Here is a 22079-nt window from a genome sequence, read left to right on the forward strand (position 1 = left end):
GGGGGTGGGGCTGCATGCTTCAGCGGATCAAAGCAAGTTCGATATTACGCGGTTTCACCTATAACGCGGTAAGATTTTTTGGCTCCCGAGGACAGCGTTATATCGGGGTAGAGGTGTACCTACATGAGGAACAGAAATTTGATAATGAGCTCTTCAATTGAGCAGACAAAGATCTAACATGATCCAGTGGTAGGAAGTTGAAGCTCAACAAGTTCTAACTAGAACTAAGGTGCAATTTTTTAAGTGAGGGTAATTAGCCATTGAACGATTTACCAAGGGCTGTAGCGGATTCTCCATCACTGGAATTTTTAAATGGAAATTGGATGATTTTCTAGTAGATGTGCTCTAGGTCAACCACAGCATTTAGACTTGAAGAAGGAGTCACAGTTCAGGGCAACTGCACCAATATTTCCCCTCAAGAGTACAGCACAGGTACCCAATCTCAGGCTTCTAGCTCCTCAGCTGTTGCCTTTCCTAGGTGGAGACAGGTGTCCCACTCTCTTCTGACTGGGGTATTCCCAGGCTGTACAGTTGCCTGCCTTCACTGTGTTATCCCCAGCACAGTCTGCCCAAACGAACCTGCTTGGTTTCTCTTCAGAGACAGTTAATAGGTGTAGTTGCTACAGTTGTTAGGTATCACATATCACTTCCCACGCAAGCCTGCTATGTTTGTAAGGTAACAAGCCTTACTGAGAAAATATATTAAAAACAATAAAAAGAACCTATATTCATGCTAAAAAGCTTATCAGAGTTAACCTCACTCCTAAGACGGGCTCTGGCAAGAGCAGTCCTTCAATATCCCACCCAAGGGGGATTCCTTGTGGTTACAAGTTAATCACAGCTTCAGCTCAGAACAAGCATCCAGCCCTTCCAACCCTACCCTAAGGATTGGGGCCCTGCATGCTCCTGGAGTCCTGTTCATTTGCCGGATCAGGGAGAAGGCCCTGAGCCACTTAAAAACCAGACTATGTATCCAACCCTTTCTTTGTCAGTTGGTCCCTGGAGAAACCAGTTTGAACTAGTATATGTATATCTCTACAGAGGGTAGCTTCAAATGGTTGCTAATGGAGGAAGTACATTAGCATCCCCTTCCCTACTGGAGAAGGTACATACAATGCCACAATAACACATACACTATTATATTTTTGATACAATGTACCCTAAAGGCGTTAACCCTCATTCAATAAGGTTTACCTTAACTCAGTAAAGTTTATCTTAATTCCTGAAAGTTTGTTCAGCATATTTCAGGATACCGTCAGTCTGTCACAGCAGGAATTAACTCAGAGAAGTCCAATGGCCTGTGCTATGCAGGGGGTCAGACTCCATAGATCACAGTGGCCCCTTGTGGCCTTAAAAATCTATGAACCGATGAATTTCCATTAAGGAGTGAGGTTTGCAAATGACTCACTTATCTAAGTGGGATTTATCCCCCAAACAGCAGAGAATCTCAAATCTAAGCTCTGCTTCCTGGCACCTATTCCTTCTTACAAAAATGCAAAATGGAGCCCTGACATGATAGGACAGATAATATTTACATGAATTCAATCATTTTGCTCAGCAATGAATCACAAGATTGACCCAATAGTGCTCCATGCTGCTTGCAAAAATGCCATCTCACCAGTGAAGGGCCTCATGACAATTTAATATGAGCTTGTTGAGAGATTAATGTTTGCCAGATTTAAGTGCAGTACTTAAAGTCCAAAGATTCATGTAGTAAATGACCATTTAATATATGACATTAATTAACTCAGCAAAACAAATGAGGAAAAGGGACAGTTCAAGAAACACCATCTGTGGCTTCTTCTAGCAGAGATGAGCTTGAAGAGGGCTCCGAGTGCACTGCAGGAAATGAAGATCCTGTATATGATAACCAGACAGGGAAAAGCAGTGGCAACCTGACTGGATATGTCTAAAATTGAAATGGCCACTTTCCCAGTTCTCTATTCTTGTCTAGCCATTTTACACAGAGTGTAGCAATCAACATGCAGAGCAGAAAGGTTGGTGGTGGGTTTTTTTGTTTTTTTTTTCAGATCTGTGCAGTGCATCAAAGGGTTTTATTTAAATTGCACTTATAAAAATTTAATGAAAGCATTATCTTCCGGGGGGTGCAAAATGGTCAGGGTGGATCATGATGAGATGAAAGCTTCTTAAAATGCAGCTGTCAACAAAACATTTTTGTATTAATATATCACTGACAAACACACACTCACTCTCTCTCTACACACACACTCACAGATGACAAAACTGGTCTAGAAGAAAAAGAATTTCATACAGATCTCTGTTTATGATATGGAATTAAGTAAGCTCTCAGGACAACACTATTTTAAAATGAAATCATCTATATATGAACTGAGTGTGAAGCTGTAGTTGAAGTGATATCAGGGTAGCTGGAGGTAGGAGCACACAGAAATGATCTGACACTACGGGATTAAGCCATTTAACCTTATCTCAGTCCTCACTAGCAGAGGTTTATACTGTTACAAGCAGTTAGTACTAACAGGTTTCTTTCTTAGACTATACCAATCTTGTGTGTTCTGTTTTAACTTGGGAGGCTGGAGGAGCTCTGCCTCCATGAGAGCGTGTACCCCTGGAGGGTAAATGCAGAGGCACTGATGCCTCCAGAGGACTCTTCCTCAGGTCTTCCATCAAAGGTAAGGTCTTACTGCAATGAGGCCTTTGGAAGGAGTGGGGAGTAAATTAAGGGGGAAGCTGGGCAGCTTCAGGACTCCAAAGCAGCTCCCAGAACCCCGTTGTAGGAAGTCATTCAAGTTTCCTGGGGCTGCCGTGGTCCCACAAGGTACCCAACATTATTCCATTGTTTCCTTTCCCAGCACTCCTGGGAAAAGCCACACCTCTCCAGTTCATTTAGACTGGCATTTGCCATGCTGGCAAGCATACTGGATCTCACCAACTTACCTATCACAGCTACTTTTCGGATGGGCTGAGCTGAAGTAGTTTTCCAGGAAGCTCCAGAGGGTGTTGTCCACTTCTGTGCTGCTCTCTGTGCGAAGAACACATACTGCAGTGCTTTGGCCTGGCCTGAGGACAACAGGAGGTTAAACAGCTCTCTCTCCTTCCAAATACCCTCTGTGAAGGGTAGCTGCACAGAGGCCTTGACTGCTTGGACACACATCTCTGGAGACAGACACCCCCGGGTCTGCTTTTTCACTTTCACAAGAGCCTCGCTGAGAATTGCATCCATGTTGGGCAGACTTTGAACCTGCTTCAGACTGAGTCTGCGAGAATTTAATGGCTGACCTGAGTGGGAGAGTTGAGAAATATAGTTACAGAACTGCCAAGCCTACTGTTTTCCTGGTAGACTACAGATTTTTTCCCCTTTCTACATGGAAAGTTAATGCCTTCTGCTGGTTCAGTTGATACTTGGTGTGTAAAGATTTCACATGACACTGGAGAGTGATTTGTAAAATGTGTAAAACTCTTCTTTCATTTCCTGACTTCTCTCACAATTGCGATTCTCCAAATGCACACTCCCCAGACGTTCCAGCAAGGCAAAATTCCAAGCAAGCACTTCTACCCACATTTCTGATGCTCATCTATTCAGGAGCATAAACCACCAAGCATGTTATATTCTCTGTCTCGACCTCTCCATTTCTCATACGCCTTTGCTAACATCCTTTTCCAGTGTTGTATTATACATTGGTTTGCAATTTACTTTGCTACTCAGACACATCCCAGTCAGGGGTCTGGATCCACAGGGTGTTCATGTGAAAGATTTGGGAATGTCATTTGTTTCTGTATTAATTCTGACCTAACAGCATGAATTTCCCACGACACTTGTGGGAATGTTCAACAGGATTACACCCTATCAGAGGGCAATAAATGAATAGCCAAGGACAGTTTGTATCTACACACCAGCAAGGGGCTAATCAAAGAGTCACACCAGTGCATGAGTTATTACAAGAGACACTGGTTGCTATGGTGATGGCACAAAGGGATTTTAATTGACCAAAATAAGTTACATTTCAGACACCCCCTCCAAAAATACAAACCCTGGAGCCACTCTTCAGGTCTTTATTCCATTTTCACTCTCACAAACTCCCTGTGTTCTCAGGGGAAGTTTGCCTGATTAAGGATGGACAGAAAACTAGAATAAGAACCTCAGGATCCATTCCATTCATGCTACTAAGGACTCACATGGTGCTTTACAGCATCACAGCACTGTACAGACCATTAAGTAATTAGCCCTTCCAGCACCCTGAGAGGTAATGCTGGACATCGCCATACTGAACACAACAGAGCAGTTCACAGCGGGTTACCACTTATGATATCATCTCAAAGACAGGAGCAGTTACAGACCCACACCTGGCAGTGATCTCCTTGCCTGGTGCCCAGAGAAGCATATTAGTTCTGTGGTCTTCCACTGGAGTTTCTTGGCCCCTGCAGCATCAGCCCAACCAGAGGAGAACATTTGCTTCAATGATGTCAGATTACTAGAATCTGCCCACCCAGCTCTTCCACTCTCACGGCATCATCTTACCTATGACAGAACTTATGCAGCTGCCTTTTTGGCCTGTCAGCCTGAAGAGACAGAAAAGCAGCAGAGTAGTGCCCACTCCATATTAGCTGCTGAAATGCAGAAACACTAGTGGAGCCATAATGGTAGCTGCCTAACTAGCCCATCTCAGCTCCAGTTCTTCTTTCAAGCCAATAGAGCATTTGAGAGGAATATTAGGCACATGATAGATTAATTTCCTGGGTATGCGATAAGTTAGACAGCCAGGAAACAAAGGGCTTTTTTAAAAAAAGTTCAAATTTGATTATTGAAAACTTGTGAAGAATCCAAAAAGAGAAGGAAAAATACCTCCTGTGCAATCAGCTCAGCTTTTCTTCAGGGTATATCAAAGAAAGATTTCTGACTGAGATTGAACAGATTTTGGTTCAACCTTCCAAAACTGGATGGTTTCATTCTTCTCCAGCTTTATTCTTATTTATTCTCCTTTCCTGAATCTACAATTTTTACCTGAAAATCTGCAGTCCTCAATATCAGGCCATATATACAGTGGGTTTTCATCTGCTGCTCAAAATTGTACTTTGGGATTTGTGGGTGGATCTGATAACTGAAAACAACTGATACTGATGAGCCATACTAAGAGATTTTACATAAAATTTCTGTTGATTTGAGAAGGCCCATGGAAAGAGATGCTACCGTATGGTATGCGAGACATTCAGCATAGCCCTAAGGTAGTGACTTCACTTGTAGTTAGGAATATTGAGACTAAAGACCAGACAAATAAAGTTCCTTGCACTGATGACAAAACATGAGCATTTAACATCCTGACAGTGGTGCTGGAACAATCTGTATAGTGGGGCTGCTGAGAACCACTGAACCAAACTGTAAACCCTGTATAGAATGGAAACCACTTCAAGCCAGGGGGTGCAGCAGCATCCCCAGCACCTTAGTTCCAGCACCTCTGCACCCTGATCAGATTATCATAACGTAACTCCCTACTTAGATTGTAAAATCTTTGGTGTAGGAACCATTTTTTGTTCCGTGTCTGTACAGAACCTAGCACAATGGGGCCTTGACTAGTCATTGACTGGGACTCCTAGTTACGATCACAATAAAAATAACTGAAAACAATCAGCACCAAATTACTAACACAATGAGAAATAACCCAAATCCAAACCTGTGAGAGAGAGACCAGCTCAGGCCACCTCTGGCCTGGTAAGGAAAATAAGGGAAACGGGGTCAAAGGGCAGCATTGTCAGCCACAGCTACCCGGAGGGACAAGAACCCTCAGCCAATGAAAACTAAGAAAGATACACGTTACCAGGAGCTATATTCTAGGTGGCACCAATTAGAAGCCAAGGATGTAAAATGTCCAAATCTGTAAAATTTGCAACAACAATAACTATCATGCCATTAAAGTAAGAGAAATAGATGCAGCAGGCAGGTGCCTGAAAAATTATTCAGCTCCACGTGCAAGACCCAACCCCACAGTCTGGTTCCAGCACAATGAACTTCCAGACAAGGGGCTGAAGACCAGCTGCTAAGATTGGTCCCCACTCCCCAGGCCAGCAGAGATAGGAAACACATAAAAGGAAGGCAGTGCACCCAATCCATCAGAGGGACAAATGCCGTTCCTTGCTCTCAATTGTCCACCTCTGATCAAGCCAGGAGCACGACTGGTTTGGCTCAAGAGGGCAGTATGTGGATCCCTCTTTGTCTAGAGCAGTAGGCAGCCACAATGGTGAGCCTCAGAGCGGGATTGAAAAGAGGCAAGGCTATTGGGAATATCCCCAGAGGATGGTTGAGAGATACAGTTGGTTTGTGCCTGCCTCCAGTGGTCACCACTGAAGAGTCAGGATCTGCCCAGTTACCCTGCAATCATATCAGTGATACCCATAGGCACCTGTCTACTCAGACAGGAGACACACATCACCACACCTGGCAAATAGGCACTCAGACTTTCCTCATCCTCTTTCCCACCTACAGCCTGATGCCAGGAGGTGCTACTTTGACCCAAATCTGCCTCAGGTTCTGCTTGGCTCCCAGTGTGGCTGGTCTTTGAAGAATATGTGCTTTCCTGCACTGAGAGAAAGCGAATAGCCAAGTGACAGTTGAATGTCAATTTTCTGGTGCCATCCAGTGGACACACTGTGTAATGCAGCTCTAAATTAGCAGCCGGGACCTATATTTAAAAAAAACAAAACAAAAAAAAAACAGCCTCATGAAAGAACATTCTACTTATAAATTACAGCTTGCAGCTCTTCAAGAAATTAACCTCTGTCTATAGTTTTCAATGTAGTCTCTGTTCCTTTCTTATAATGGATATTTTCAGAAGTGAGGACATTTATTTTGGCTGAAAAAGCTAAGGCTTGAAGAATATTAATTTACCTGACCTGCAGCATATCAGTCTTGATTTTCACTGAATAAGTAAACATGGAGTATTACTTCTGTAGATGGTATCTATGTATTCTTATCCTTAAATACACAAAACTGTACCTGAGTAAGTGTCCTTCGCTAGGAACATTCCATAACAATTTGTGGATGAAAGATGTTCCTCTAACAGGTGGAGACGGTATAGACAATTCCGTTAAGCACATATTATATTAAACCAAGGAAGCCTTGCACAGTACCAGCCTATCACTATGAAATCTGAAAGACTGAGCTTTAGCCATAAAATCTACAGCACTAGCAGACAGCAAAGCTCTGAAGGAAAATAATCTCCAAGTTGACTTTTTGAAATTGATCTTCCATTTACTTGGCTAAGTATCTGACCGAGTATAGAAATTCTAGCAGTGCCACCACAAGTTATTTTACATAAGCAATTATCCAGCTTACATGTGAAAAAGGTTCTTCACCAGTCCTATCAGAAAGCCTGCCTAGTGCTATATGCAAGGATAATGGACTCAAATCTTGGTTCCCATAAGATACACAAGCCAATTAGGAAGCACTCACAGAAATTTGAGCTCATGAGTTCATCCCAAGTAGCTGAGATGGCTGCATCTTTTTTTAAGGTGTTTGGCATAGATGCTGCTGGTTTGCCATAGTATGACAGAGAAGTATACAAAGATCCATGTCATAAATCTATCCTATGATTTCTCTGTCAGCTCATTCTTTCATCTTGATCAGGGATAATGCAGTTAAATAGTGTACTGACAAGTTTTCAGATTTCAGTGTCCTTCAACAAGGCTTGGTGGCAAATCCTCAGAGTAGGTGGGAAATCAGGGCTGACTTTGAAAATGCTGTCTGGGAAAAATGAACAGCTGAAGCAGATACCATGAAAGCTGTAAGGAAAGAGTACATAGCAGTTTAAAAAGCCCTGAGCTTCTTGCTATAATCCTTGTTTGTTACAGTACTCATGGAGTTAATTCTGTTAGTCACTGAGGATGAAATTGAAGTATGGAAATTTTCTGGTAATGACAGTAGATATGTAAATCCCAAAAGCAAATGGCATCAAAGAACAGAATGTTGGATGATTCATCCAGTCCTGAGGTTCTCCTCTGAGGTCATGCTGGCTTTCATCATTCTCAGTCACTGCACAATGCATAACTAACTTGTCACAGAGAAGAAAATAAGCATTCAAATGTCTGGGGGTTTTATCTGATTTCAAATAATATTAAGCTGAAAACCAGAGTATCTAGCAATGTGTCTACCAAAGTTACAGATCTCTGCTATAAACACTGGTATGGACCCTACACAGGGTCATCAACCTGGAGCATACTTCAGAGTGAATCCATTGCTTCTTGGAAAGACATTGCTGAGAAGGGTGATAACTTCTCCAAAAGATAGAGGAGGGACAAACATGGAACTTTCATCTAAAACAGGCAGGTGGGGTTGATGAGCAGAAGTTTCTTTGCCTTGCTTAGAACCAACAGCAAAGTATATTAACACATATCTCTAAGAGCTTTATATTTCCAAAGAACTTGGTTGTCTAAACAAAAAAAGAGAGAGGAAGGAGGACTGCTTATGGAAATGATTGATTGTTCCTAAAGATAAAAATTGAAAAACTTAAAAATAACCTGAACACAGTGAGAGGGAAAAGTATCTATTGCAGGAGACCACTTCTGCCAGAGAGCTCTTGGACAAAATGTAGGTGAGAATGCTACAAAACATTGATCTTGAGCAAGAACCCATAAATTAAATAGTGTTAAAAATGGTGCATACAGTCATCTAGAATTCTACATTCACCCTTTGGACTAAGCTAGCTTTTGTTGGCATAGCTCTTGGCACAACACCCGAAGGTCCACTAGGAAAGAGGCTGCGGCAGGGCAAAGCGCCTGCAACCTTCTTTGAGCTGGGATTAGGTGGAAGTGGACAAACACCATTCCAGAAGAAGGTGGGGTGTTGACAGAAAAAGGCATGTGGCCAGGACAGTCAAGGAGCGTGCTGACTCAGTGCTTCCCAGCTTGGCTCTCATGTGCAAAGCTCCAGTGGAGTTCACAGAATCATAGGACTGGAAGGGACTGTGAGAGGTCATCTAGTCCAGTCCCCTGCACTCATGGCAGGACTAAGTATTATCTAAAACCATTCCTGACAGGTGTTTGTCTAACCTGCTCTTAAAAATCTCCAATGATGGAGATGTCACAACCTCCCTAGGCAATTTATTCCAAAGTTTTTCCTAATGTCCAACCTAAACCTCCCTTGCTGCAATTTAAGCCCATTGCTTCTTGTCCTATCCTCAGAGGTTAAGAAAAACAATACAGTATTCTCCCTCCTCCTTGTAACAACCTTTTACATACTTGAAAACTGTTATCATGTCCCCTCTCAGTCTTCTCTTTTCCAGACTAAACAAACCCAATTTTTTCAATCTTCCCTCATAGGTCATGTTTTCTAGACCTTTAATCATTTTTGTTGCTCTTCTCTGGACTTTCTCCAATTTGTCCACATCCTTCCTGAAATGTGGTGCCCAGAGATGGACAATACTCCAGTTGAGGCCTAATCAGCGCAGAGCAGAGTAGAAGAATTACTTCTCGTGTCTTGCTTACAACACTCCTGCTAATACATCCCAGAATGATGTTTGCTTTTTTTGCAACAGCATTACACTGTTGACTCATATTTAGCTTGTGGTCCACTATGAGCCCCAGATCCCTTTCTGCAGTACTCCTTCCTAGGCAGTCATTTCCCATTTTGTATGTCTGCAACTGATTGTTCCTTCCTAAATGGAGTAATTTGTCCTTATTGAATTTCATCCTATTTACTTCAGACTATTTCTCCAGTTTGTCCAGATCATTTTGAATTTTAATCCTATCCTCCAAAGCACTTGCAACTCCTCCCACCTCGGTATCATCCACAAACTTAACCAGTGTACTGTCTATGCCATTATCTAAATCATTGATGAAGGTATTGAACAGAACTAGACCCAGAACTGATCCCTGCAGGACCCCATTTGTTATGTCCTTCCAGCATGACTGTGAACCACTGATAACTACTCTCTGGGAATGGTTTTCCAACCAGTTTTGCACCCACCTTATAGTAGCTCTATCTAGGTTGCATTTCTCTAGTTTGTTTATAAGAAGGTTGTGTGAGACAGTATCAAAAGCTTTACTAAAGTCAAGATATACCACGTCTATTGCTTCCTCCCTATCCACAAGACTTGTTACCCTGTCAAAGAAAGCTAACAGATTGGGTTGACACGATTTGTTCAAATGGTGACAAATTCATGCTGACTGTTACTTATCACCTTATTATCTTCTAGATGTTTGCAAAGTGATTGCTTAATTATTTGCTCTATTATCTTTCTGGGTACAGAAGTTAAGCTGACTGGTCTGTAATTCCCTGGGTTGTCCTTATTTTCCTTTTTATAGATTGGCACTATATTTGCCCTTTTCCAGTCTTCTGGAATGTTTCCCGTCTTCCATGACTTTTCAAAGAGAATCACTAATGGCTCAGATATCTCCTCAGTCAGCTCCTTGGATGCATTTCATCAGGTCCTGGTGAATGAAGACATCTAATTTGTCTAAGTAATTTTTTAACTTGCTCTTTCCCCATTTTAGTCTCTTCTGATCCTATCTCATTTTCACTTGGACGCTCTCCCCAGAAGAGGCACCAAAGCAGAACAGTGGTGAAAACATTTCTGGAATTTGGCTTAGTGACCTTTAGGTTCTAAATGACTTCTTTATAAGATTGCCATTTCTGGTGTATTTCCCCTCTCCACAGCTCAGTCTCTTCTCAGACAATGGCAAAATAACAACAGCTTATGGCTAAAGAAATGGAGAAATGGGCATTTAGAGGCAGATTTATTGGGTCATTATGCCTGGCTGGGGATTTGCCATTATCAAGAGTTCTTTTAGTGCAGCCAGTATTGATTGTGCAGCCAAGCTGTGCACACCACCAACAAGCCTGGCTGTCCAAGGATGTATTTTATATGGAAAGTATGCTTAGTCCTCTTATCAACCCAGAAAACCACCTTGGGAGGAAGCAGTGCTGTTCCTCGGGGGTATGGAAGGGTGTATGTTTAGCATACATGAGCCATAGGGAATCTTTGTTGCTTTAACTGTATTTGTCTCCATCTCTCTGCCTCATCTGAATTTGTTGAGCGCTTTGATGCTCACCAGTATTTTTGAGTTTTTCAGACATACTTCAGGAAAATAATTGCTCTCTGTTTAAAGCTTGTTTTCTGTGGAATTCAAAACCCAGCAAAGAGGCAGGAGATTGAAACGGTGTTTGGAAAAGAGCAAGGGTGCTCTTTTCACAGCAAGCCTTCTTCCAGTTAGCACCAGCTGTTCTCCTTCTAGCCCTCTAACCTGACTAGGCTGAGCTGCTCCTCACCAATGGGGTCCTTGTCATTATTACACTTCCTCCCTTACCTGACACTTTGTTTGCCAAGTGGATTGCTGCATCAATTGTGTTTTCTTCCACGATTTCGTCAATGATGCCCAGCTTCAGCGCTTCAGCAGCGAGCACATGTTTCCCTGTAATGAAGAAATAAGGTGGCTTCAGCTTCCTGCTGTCAGAGATTTCATTTCATTCCATTTGATAAAACTTCTGTATTTGGCTGGCCTGAGATATGTTCCCAGTTGGGATGCATTAGTCACACCAGACAGGAACATGCACTGCGAACTAAATCATTAATTGGCTTTGCTTTGAAATGGCAAAAGCAGGTGTGCTGAGATAACACAGAATGGGAAAAAACAAAGGGGAGCTAGCAGTAAAAACTGAAGGCTGGGTACATCCTGTTCTGTCAGTTTTCTCCTGTTCTAATTAACTTTGAAGCTGATTATACACCTTATATTTCCCCAGTTGTGCTCTCTCAGCACAGCAGGGTACTGAGGAGCAAAACCCCTTTTCATTTAAAATGTCCCACTGTTTTATTACATAAAGGTTTCAGTCATCTAGTGTGTACAGACAAAATGGCAACTCCTTCTTTCAAGAAAAAATGGTAATAAAATATCTAGATAGATATTACAAAGCCATTCCTTTTGTCCCCCAGTTAGACCACAGCTAATTCCATTCTGCAAGAGATGCATATGTATGAATGCATGCACACATGAATGTACCATATAGTGTCACACATAAGTATGCCTTGGGAGTGTCTGCACACGTCAAAAACATCAAGGAGTCTGGTGGCACCTTAAAGACTAACAGGTTTATTTGGCCATAAGCTTTTGTGGGTAAAATCCTCACTTCTTCAGATGCATAGAGTGAAAGTTACAGATGCAGGCATTATATACTGACACATGGAGAGCAGGGAGTTACTTCGCAAGTGGAGAACCAGTGTTGACAGGGCCAATTCAATCAGGGTAGATGTAGTCCACTCCCAATAATAGATGAGGAGGTGTCAATTCCAGGAGAGGAAAAGCTGCTTCTGTAATGAGCCAGCCACTTCCAGTCCCTATTCAAGCCCAGATTAATGGTGTTAAATTTGCAAATGAATTTTAGTTCTGCTGTTTCTCTTTGAAGTCTGTTTCTGAAGTTTTTTTGTTCAATGATAGTGACTTTTAAATCTGTAATAGAATGACCACGGAGATTGAAGTGTTCACTTACTGGCTTTTGTATGTTACCATTCCTGATGTCCGATTTGTGTCCATTTATTCTTTTGCGGAGGGACTGTCCAGTTTGGCCAATGTACATGGCAGAGGGGCATTGCTGGCACATGATGCTATATATAACATTAGTAGATGTGCAGGTGAATGAGCCCTTGATGGTGTGGCTGATGTGGTTGGGTCCTCTGATGGTGTCGCCAGAGTAGATATGGGGACAGAGTAGGCAATGAGGTTTGCTACAGGGATTGGTTCCTGGGTTGGTGTTTCTGTGGTGTGGTGTGTAGTTGTTGGTGAGTATTTGCTTCAGGTTGGGGGGTTGTCTGTAAGCGAGGACTGGCCTGCCTCCCAAGGTCTGTGAGAGTGAGGGATCATTTTCCAGGATAGGTTGTAGATCGTGGATAATGCGCTGGAGAGGTTTTAGCTGGGGGCTGTATGTGATGGCCAGTGGTGTTTTGTTATTGTCCTTGTTGGGCCTGTCCTGTAGTAGGTGATTTCTGGGTACCCGTCTTGCTCTGTCAATCTGTTTCCTCATTTCCCCAGGTGGGTATTGTGCATTCACACATATATACAGAGTCTATTCTAACATTGCATGCATCCGATGAAGTGGGTATTCACCCACGAAAGCTCATGCTCCAATACGTCTGTTAGTCTATAAGATGCCACAGGACTCTTTGCTGCTATTCTAACATTCTGGCTTTGTCTAAACCAGAATTTAAAGGTTAGACTGTGTTAGCTAGCTCAGTCTAACATCTTCAAAAACTCGAGTTAAGACAAGGCAAGTTGTTTTGATTCAACCAGATTAGCATGTGTTAAAATACAATTTGCATTGTCTGACTAGAGTTTTTGAAGATGTTCAGTAGATTGAGCTAGCTAAAATGATCCCGTGTCACATCTTTCCATCCTATTCTAAACAAATCCAAAGAAATTTACCTGTCGTGATTAGGTCAAGTGCGGCTGGGACCCCAATCAGTCTGGGGAGTCTCTGGGTTCCTCCAGCACCTGGAAGTAGCCCAAGGGTGACCTCTGGAAGACCTACCCAGGCCTAGAGCCGAGTGAAGGTAAACAGAGGGTCTAATTAAAGAAAACAATAATTATATACTATATACAGAAGATGCAAGCACAGCAGAACCACAGTCACATCCCATTCATTCTAGCAAACTGCTCTGCGGAGCCCCAGAAAGGTGCAAATTGTGTTTTTCTGCAGTTTATAACTCTGCTAAATCTGGATACATATTAATGGGAAAAGTAAAAGATACCTCCCTGACTCCAAAAACATCACCTGCTAAGTCTCAGGTTTCTGCTTCAAAAGTAGGGACACATTAGAGCTCTTTCAAAGAAATCATTAAAATAAAGTTCAACATTGGCAAAACTGCCTATTTCCCCCCAATCTAATTCTTGAGAACAGCTGGACCATTTTTGTTGAAACTTAAAAAAAACCAAACCACCATTCACATGATTAAAGTTTAGCAAATTATAAGCAACTGAAATTAGGTGATTATAATGGAAAGTATTTGGTAATATTAATTAGGGGTGTGGCCACCTACTCTGACTATATTTGTAAACTTTCAAAAGAACTCTAATGCCACAACAGAGTGGTAGAAACTTGAAATTTGGTAGGGATATAAATTTAGGTCACAGATCTGCCTTCAGTAATTTGGTGAACACCTGTGATGATTTGATGAATTATGCAGGTTTAAAAGTGCTGTTTTTTTGCTGGGCACTATTGGCACTCATACATTCATCAGCTGAATGGAAATTCAGGCTTTCAATATTCCATTGGTTTTCTACATGTATGCATGAAAAATTTGAGTGGCGTTTTGTTTTTAATGTGTAGGTACATGTAGAATATGATCTGTGAGATTGTGTATGGGATGAGGCATGGCTCCATCATGGGTAGGTATCCCAGTGTGCCACATGCCATCCTCCAGTGCAGTGCCTTTTGGGAACTTCTTGCAATGTGTTGTGGGATAGAAATGACTCACCTAGGGATCTCTAGGAATTAGGAGTCAAGTTCTCAGCATGCACCGTTCTCCATCCCATAATGCCATCCATATCCTAAAATGATTGTGCTCTTTTTATTTCCATAAACCTGTGCGGCCCTTTTCGCTGTCTGCCATCTCTGACAGAAGCCTGGAGCCTGCAGACCTCTGTGCTATTCTCATAAGCACTGCAAATACAGGACACACAATTCTCGTGTATTTGCAAATCCACAGGAAGTACTGCAACAATGGGAGACACGGCAATTTCTTGGAGGACAATTTGCTGAGGGACACAGTGAAACAATTCAAGGCTTTTGGTGGTGTTCATGGAGCAGTTGCAGATGGTGGAGTGCTGCTTCTCGGCCTGAGAAACAAGCACTGGCTGGTGAGATTGCATCATAATGCAGGTTTGGGATGATGTGCAGTGGCTGCAGAACTTTCGATTGTGAAAGGCCAAATTTCTGGATTTGTGTGCTGAGCTCGCCACAGACCTCCAGTGCATGGACACCAGAATGAGAGCTGCACTGACAGTTGAGAAACGAGTGGCAATCACACTATGGAAGCTTACAATGCTGGATTGCTACTGGTCAGTGGGAAATCATTTTGGAGTTGGAAAATCTACAGCAGAGGCCATTGTCATGCAAGTGTGTAGGGCCATTAACCATTTCCTGCTATGCAGAACTGTGACTCTGGGCAACGTGCGCAGAACATCGTGGATGGATTTGCAGGTTTGGGGTTGCTGAACTGCAGTGGTATGATAGATGGAACACATCGCTATTTTGGCACCAGCCCACCTTAATACAGAATATATCAACAGAAGGGGCTACTTTTCTATGGTTATGTAAGCATTGGTGGATCATTGGGGATGCTTCACTGATATCAGTGTGGGCTTGTCACAGAAGATGTATGATACTCGCATCATTAAGCGCACAGGATGGTTCAGAAAACTGCAAGCAGGGACATTCTTTCCTGACCAGCGAATTACCATTGGTGATGTTGAAATACCAATAGTGATTCTGGGAGACCCAGCCTACTTCTTGCTTCTCTAGCTCTTGAAGCCAGACACCTGCTACCTCGACAGCACCAAGGAAAGATTCAACTATCAGCTCAGCAGGTGCAGAACAACGGTTGCATGTGCTTTTGGTAGACTGAAGGGATGCTGACAGTGTTTACTCACATAGCGGCCTCTGATGTCCTGCATAATATCTGTGAGCCAAAAGGGGAAAAGCTGCTGCCAGGGTGGAGGTGGAGCAGCTGTGAGCAGACTTTGAACAGTCAGACACAAGGGCCATTACAAGAGCTCAATGTGGAGCTATACGGTTAAGGAAGGTTTTGAAAGAGCACTTTAATGGTCACTCACAGTAGTGTTCTGTGCTTGCGCGATCTCTGGGCCTGGAGCTTTGGATGCTACTAAGAAATGTCTAGTGCTTGCTGTGCATTTATAACTATTACTGTGTGTTTTACTGAAATCGGGAGTTCTGTGGTGCTGTACATTTACAAGTACAGTATGCTTTGAGTACCATTTCACATTCTGCAATATGTGTTGTGAACAGATAAAGATAGTTTTGTTTAAAAAAATATAGAAATTTATTGAGTGGCAAAAACAGTGCAGAAAGACAATGAGCAAAACACAACAGGCAATGCAATACAAGCTTTTAACACAGACTAACAGCATGGAACTTTAAAATTGGAAAAGCAGCAAACATACCTGTCCATTTCAGTGCACAAATGTAGTCCCTTGTGGCTACACATATACCAACTGTGGTTCTCACAGGCCAGGGGATGTGAAGCTGTGATTTTCTGGCTGTCCCTAGATGAGAAGTGGTAGGGGCAGGGATGCAGTCTGTGATGCCACATGGTATGTTGGGGGGTGTAGGGAGCTGCTAGCATTGAGTTCTCTAAGGACTGCAAAGGGTGGGGAGTCCAGGCCTTTTGGACCTGTAGGTCAACTAAGGGCTGCAGCATTTGGGACGTGCAACATGTCCTGCCTTGTCCTCTTCCTTCTCCTCCTCAAGGTCAGGCGTTCTCATGGTGTGGAGGGGGCAAAGGTTGCAATGGCAGCAGCTGCTAATAAAAACACAGATGTGTCATTGGAATTACAGTCACAGGAGAAAGGGGAAGATGAGGATGGGGGGGTTGAAACTAATTCCCATAAAAACTTTTAAAAAGACATACTTATTGACACATCAGCTTTGGAGCATCTGTGCACAGCACCGCTCTCCAGCCTCAGCCATAGTGGGTATGCCCACCAGTGGTGAGGGGAGAGGGGTTGAAGGAATTTTGGTTTCATGAAACATTAAAATGTTGGTGCCTATTTCAGTGGGTACAAGCACAGGGCAATGATACTGAGTATTAGGAGTATTTTTCACCGGTAGTGGTGGTTTTAGCTGATATCTCTCTCCTGAGGGTCACAAAGGCACAGGGAACACAGCTGCTACTTGTGTTTCAAAGCTGCCCAGGTCTGGATGCCACTAGCCTGTTTACTGCAGTGGTGCCAGCCAAACTCATAACAGAGTGGCATGGGAGAGTGTCCCACCATTGAGGAAGAAATAGGGCAGCCATCCCTAGAAACCTTTGGGAGAGGATCAGAGTATCTCTATGAAAGTTTTATCAAGATTTCCTAGGAGGATGCAGCGTACATAAACAAACTGCTCCGCATGATGCCTCCCGCCTAACCCAACAAGGGAATGAAAGCAAATACCAACTCAGCCTCTGTTTCTTGTACCTCTACCTCTTCTTGTACATGTAAAATTGAAAAGTTGATACTCGTGTCTTGTGAACTTGGGTATGGGCTGGGCGCCATCTTTAGATTTAAACACTGTAAGAAATAATGCATGCACACACTTACCAGAGGTTCCTTCCCCTTCATTGGGCTTGTCCATGCTCAGCTGGTGGTACTGGCTAGACTGCGGCGGAGTCCTGAACAGGTCCTGGCTCATGGCATGGCTGGATCCTTCCACTGCATCTCCCCCCGTTCCCTGCAACTCCTCTGCCTCCACCAGCTCCTCATTGTTCGGGCTCCTCCAAGGTATCCATGGCAGTCTGTGGGATGCTGATGGGATCTCTACCAAGTATGGCATGCAGCCAGTTGTAAGAGTGGCAGGTTTGCAGCACAGCACGAGATTGATAGTTGGTCTCCTTGGCTCTGTGTATATCTGGTGCAATTCCTTCGCTTTAGCACTGCTGCTGATCCCTGTTGTACCCCTTTGCCTGCATTCCCAGTGCAAATATTTTTGCAGATGTCCACGGTTCTACAGCTGCTCCATAGCTGTGCTTGCACAGCCTCTTCTCCCCACAGTCCCAGGAGATCCAATATCTCCTGTCTGCTCCAGGCAGGAGCAGGTCTAGCGTGTGCAGCCGGCATGGTTGGTTGGGCAGTTGCACACAACAAAAGAGAGCTATTAGGTGTGCTCAGGAGGTGGGCAATCAGGAAAAGGCATTTCAGATATATGTGGGTAGCTTTATAAGGGCTGGGGTGGCTTCTGGTCTCTGTGACACCTGGGCAGTGGAGTTTGCAATTGTGACCAGAGCAGACACTGTTGCAAGGAATGGGGCATAATGGGACAGCTGCTGGAGGATTGTTAGGATGGACCCATGTCATGCAGTGTCTACACTCGCACTGCATCCACCTCAGTAAGCTGACTGTGGCGCTATGCCATTCAGGGAGGTGGTTTTACTGTGTCATCATAACAGGATGCTTACGTTGGCTGGAGACAAATTTGAGTGTAGACATGCACAAATCGGTTGACACAAGGTGACTTAAGTTGACTTAACTTTGTAGTGCAGAGCAGGCCTAAGTCTCACTCTTCCTGTGCACCTGCTCCTTTACTCCCAAGGGCAGTGTAGAGAATGGGAGGAGCTGGGGGTGAAGCTGTTAAGTGGGATCCACAACATACAAATGAGGCATTTAGTTATGAGCTCTTCCCTCTAGCCTTTCTTCTGCTCCCAGGAAGGTCATGCAGCAGCACTCTTATTAATTCAGCCTCAGGTTCCCCTGGGCTCCCTGTCCAGATCCTCCCATTTCCCCTTGCATTCAGAGCAGCTCTAAGCACTTTACGCTGTGTAGGACCTTGTGTAGGAGGACATACCCTTCTAATACATTTGTTGCCCTTTGTTGGGACTCTCAATGGTTAAGAGCATGTTACCTGCACATGTGCAATCCTGTAGTGACAGCCCAGTGCCACCTCCAGTCCTCCTCCCAATGCCATACCTTCAATGGCAGCCACCACAGGCTTTTCACTTCTTTCTATTAGATTAATTACTGATGTCAGACTGGGCCTGTCTCCTGCCTGAACGGAGGAAAACCCTCGAATGTCAGCACCTGAGGAAACACAGAGGAGCTTAACAAGACCATGAAACATTGGCAGGGCAGGGAGTGTTTGTCATTGCTTAGCACACCCTTTGTTCCAGACAATTAAGCATTAATGCTGACAGACTATGGGCTCCTATTCAATTCTGAACTTAAGGACAGCAGCCACAATGCACAGATGTGTGGAGTAGGTTGGATGTGGTGAAGAAAGCAGTAAAGATAATCAAACCCACTCACGAGCACAGAGGACCCCTTGGGGAGAACCCTGATCTCAACCTTCTCTCTGGGCCTAGTCATAAAACCTTAGGGATAGATAAGGCACAACTAACTCCAAGGCTGGTGTAATAATCATCATCAATGTGGAGTTAGCTCTGAAATTCCCAAAAATGTTTGGTTAAAGAAGAGGTCAGGGTGACAGTATGCAGTCCAGCTCACAGCTGAAGAGCAATATTACCCTCTCCATGAACATCCCACAGGTTACACACTCTGGAAGCGAACATGTAAGGGAGCCAGCCACTTAGTTCCCCACTGGGTTCTTGCTCCCCACAGGTCTGCTCCTTCCCCATCTGTTGGGGAGACTCAGTGGTGGCTCAGCTGGGGAGAGACCCCTACTGCAGCAGCTGCCATCACAAGACACCTCTACCAGTGTCTGAGAGTTTCGGGGGTAGCGACAGGTCCATACGCAGACATAAAGCCACGTGGCATAAAATAACATGGCAGCTGTGAGAAGATAAGGCTGTCCTGCCACACCCCACCTTCGGCATACAGCAGCTCTCAGTTCTGGCCCTGGATCCGTCCTCAGCCCAATTCCTGGGACCACCAGGGCTCTCAATGCCAGTGAAAGTCAGAACTTGCACAGTCTTGATTTGCAGCTCCGTAAAACAGCCCTTTCCATTTCAGGGCAGGTGGCAACACTACGATATGATAAGTCGATAGTTTCTCTTTGCAGATTTATCTTGATGGGGCTACACCTAATTAGCTCCCTGCAGGGAGTGCCTCCCCGAATTGATCTGAAATCATGATGAGAGTTACCACCGCAATCACAGGCCACTGTCTGCCTCAGCAGAGCCTCCACCTATGGGCAGTGTGTGAGATGCTCTCTAGGGGGCAGCAAGAGACTCTCTAGGCTAGTGATACTCAGACCTCAGTGTTTCAGAAGCCAAATTAGTGATTAACATTACCCAAAAGAGCCACAATAATATGAGTTCATGGTTTCATTTACTATAGTACTGTGTATTCATATTCAAACAGTATGACGGGGAAATGTTTATATATTTATATATTTCTCACAGCAAAACTACTGACCAAGTATTATTATTTTATCAATTGCAATTGGACAATAACATAGTAGAAGCATCCTGACTGGTTAATCACTTAGATTGGTTAATAATTTAATTAAATCACACCATGTTTCAATACCATGTGCTGCAAAGAGCTGCAGGAGACACATTAAAGAAACATTTGCGGCTCTCGAGCCTCAGTCTGAGTATCGCTGCTCTAGGCAAAGGGTGAGGGATCCCACCTGCCCTTCCCAATTCCCCTGCCATCCAGTCCCACTCCACAGGACAGAAAATCCAGGCTGGGCCGAAGCTTCAGGGGGAAACTTCCTAACACACATGGAAATTGAATATAAAACAGGAAATACCATGCTGGGAATTTTGGATGCTGGGATTCTAGATTGGGGAAGCACCGAATGAGGAGAATGAACTCTTAGTTTAGTTGGAGGCTGATCTAAGCGGGTAGAAAGTACATGTAAAGATCTGAGTACCACCTAATGTCTGTAGAGCCCCAATGGGATGAAAACACTTTGGAGAAGATCTGAAGACTACGTAACTATTGCAAGGTCCTGGTTCCTAGAGACACCTATCTATAAGTGCTGAAGGACTGAAGAGATATTTTTTCTTTGTATTTAAATATTGCGTATTTTTCAGACATTGGAGTCAATGTTTCTGGTTTACATATAGCCTCTTTTTCTAGCCCATGTTTGTAAACAATAATGTAAACAAATCCTATATTTAATGTTACACAGTGGGAGGGCTGACTACATGTGAAGATGTAAAAAGAATCCTCTGTAGCCTAATTTGGTCTATCTATGAAAAACACTACATTAAAGACACATCTGGTCATTGTTGACTGTTACTGCTAGAATAACGTAAGCATAGTAACACTACAGATCGTGCTGCTACTCTGAAGGATCACAGAATTGTTCACTATGATACTTTTAATTACTGTGGGAAAATTCCCATGGGAGGCTGGAATACTTATTGACTCAATATGTGTGTGTATACTAAATAAAGAGAGAATCTTACCTGCACTGAATGTCCCATTTGTCCCACAAATCACAACAGCTTTCACAGCAGGATCTACATCTGCTTTCTTCACTCCTTGCTCTAAAGCCCGAACAACTGCAGAGCTAAAATAAATCAGAGAACCATCAACTGATACTTACCCACACCAAAAATCTGAGGCGTTCACATCTGGCCTCTTCCTCCTCTCCCCTTCTCTGTGAAGTCCCATAGGGCCCCTCTTCTCCTCCCCTCTTTCCAGGTGATCTCATTGACTCATGCTTACCACCTGTATGCTGATGACTCACAGATCAACCTCTCCACTCTTGAGCAGCCTCCTTCCGTCCAGTTTCACACCTCAGCTTCCCCCTCTGGTCTCTTCATCAACTTAAACCAAGATGGAACTCCTGAACTTTCCTCCCAAGTCCTCCTCACTCCCTCTGCTCAGTCTGTACCATTGACAATGCTGCCATTGATCCTGTCAATCAGGACTGCAACCTGGGGACCCTCTGGAAGCACATGCAATATTTCTCCCCCCAACCACATGCGCTTGGGTAAAGAAACAGAAGGGAGAAGACCGCCAGAGACTGAAGCCAGCAAGACCAGCTTAAACAGGGACCTGTGGATGCTGGTAATTACATCAATATTTTGGACAGTTTTGATGGGGCTCTCTCCCCCCCCCCCGTCCTGTTTGCCTATTTGCTGCAAGCCCTCGTTCACAGTCTCATCTCAGCCTCACTGCACACATGCCCCCTGACCTTCAATGTCTCTTCCCCTTCCTTGGTCTTTCCATTTAGACAATCTTTTCCCATCAAAAACCTCACCCGCAAAAAATAAAAAAAATTGTGTAACTCTCATGACATCTGCAGCAATCACTTTGTACATTCTGCCTGGAGTGTCTCTTCGGGGTGTCAGCGCTCTGGGGCAGGAAGTGTCTGCTACTATCTGTACAGTGCCTAGCACAAGTGGGCCCTGTTCTAACACAACTAGTTTTTGTTTTTTTGAGGGGAGAAGGATAGCTCAGTGGTTTGAGCATTGGCCTGCTAAACCCAGGGT

General features: G+C 43.8%; 1 protein-coding gene across 2 annotated transcripts in view; it reads right to left on the reverse strand.

The window, feature by feature from the left end:
* The window catches only part of EHHADH (enoyl-CoA hydratase and 3-hydroxyacyl CoA dehydrogenase), a 48171-nt gene that overhangs the window by 13352 nt on the left and 12740 nt on the right, over positions 1–22079 (reverse strand). Inside the window, exons 2-6 of one of the 2 annotated variants that reach the window (XM_005308654.4) lie at positions 21048–21151; positions 18575–18750; positions 13381–13492; positions 11275–11379; positions 2917–3258 (exon numbers count right to left, since the gene is read on the reverse strand). In XM_005308654.4, the coding sequence (XP_005308711.2) occupies positions 2917–3258; positions 11275–11379; positions 13381–13492; positions 18575–18750; positions 21048–21151 (839 nt within the window). The remainder of the gene's footprint in view (positions 1–2916; positions 3259–11274; positions 11380–13380; positions 13493–18574; positions 18751–21047; positions 21152–22079) is intronic. The other variant, XM_005308656.4, reaches the window with a different exon arrangement.

This window comes from Chrysemys picta, chromosome 9, assembly GCF_011386835.1.
Source record: "Chrysemys picta bellii isolate R12L10 chromosome 9, ASM1138683v2, whole genome shotgun sequence".
Taxonomy (NCBI): Eukaryota; Metazoa; Chordata; order Testudines; family Emydidae; genus Chrysemys; species Chrysemys picta.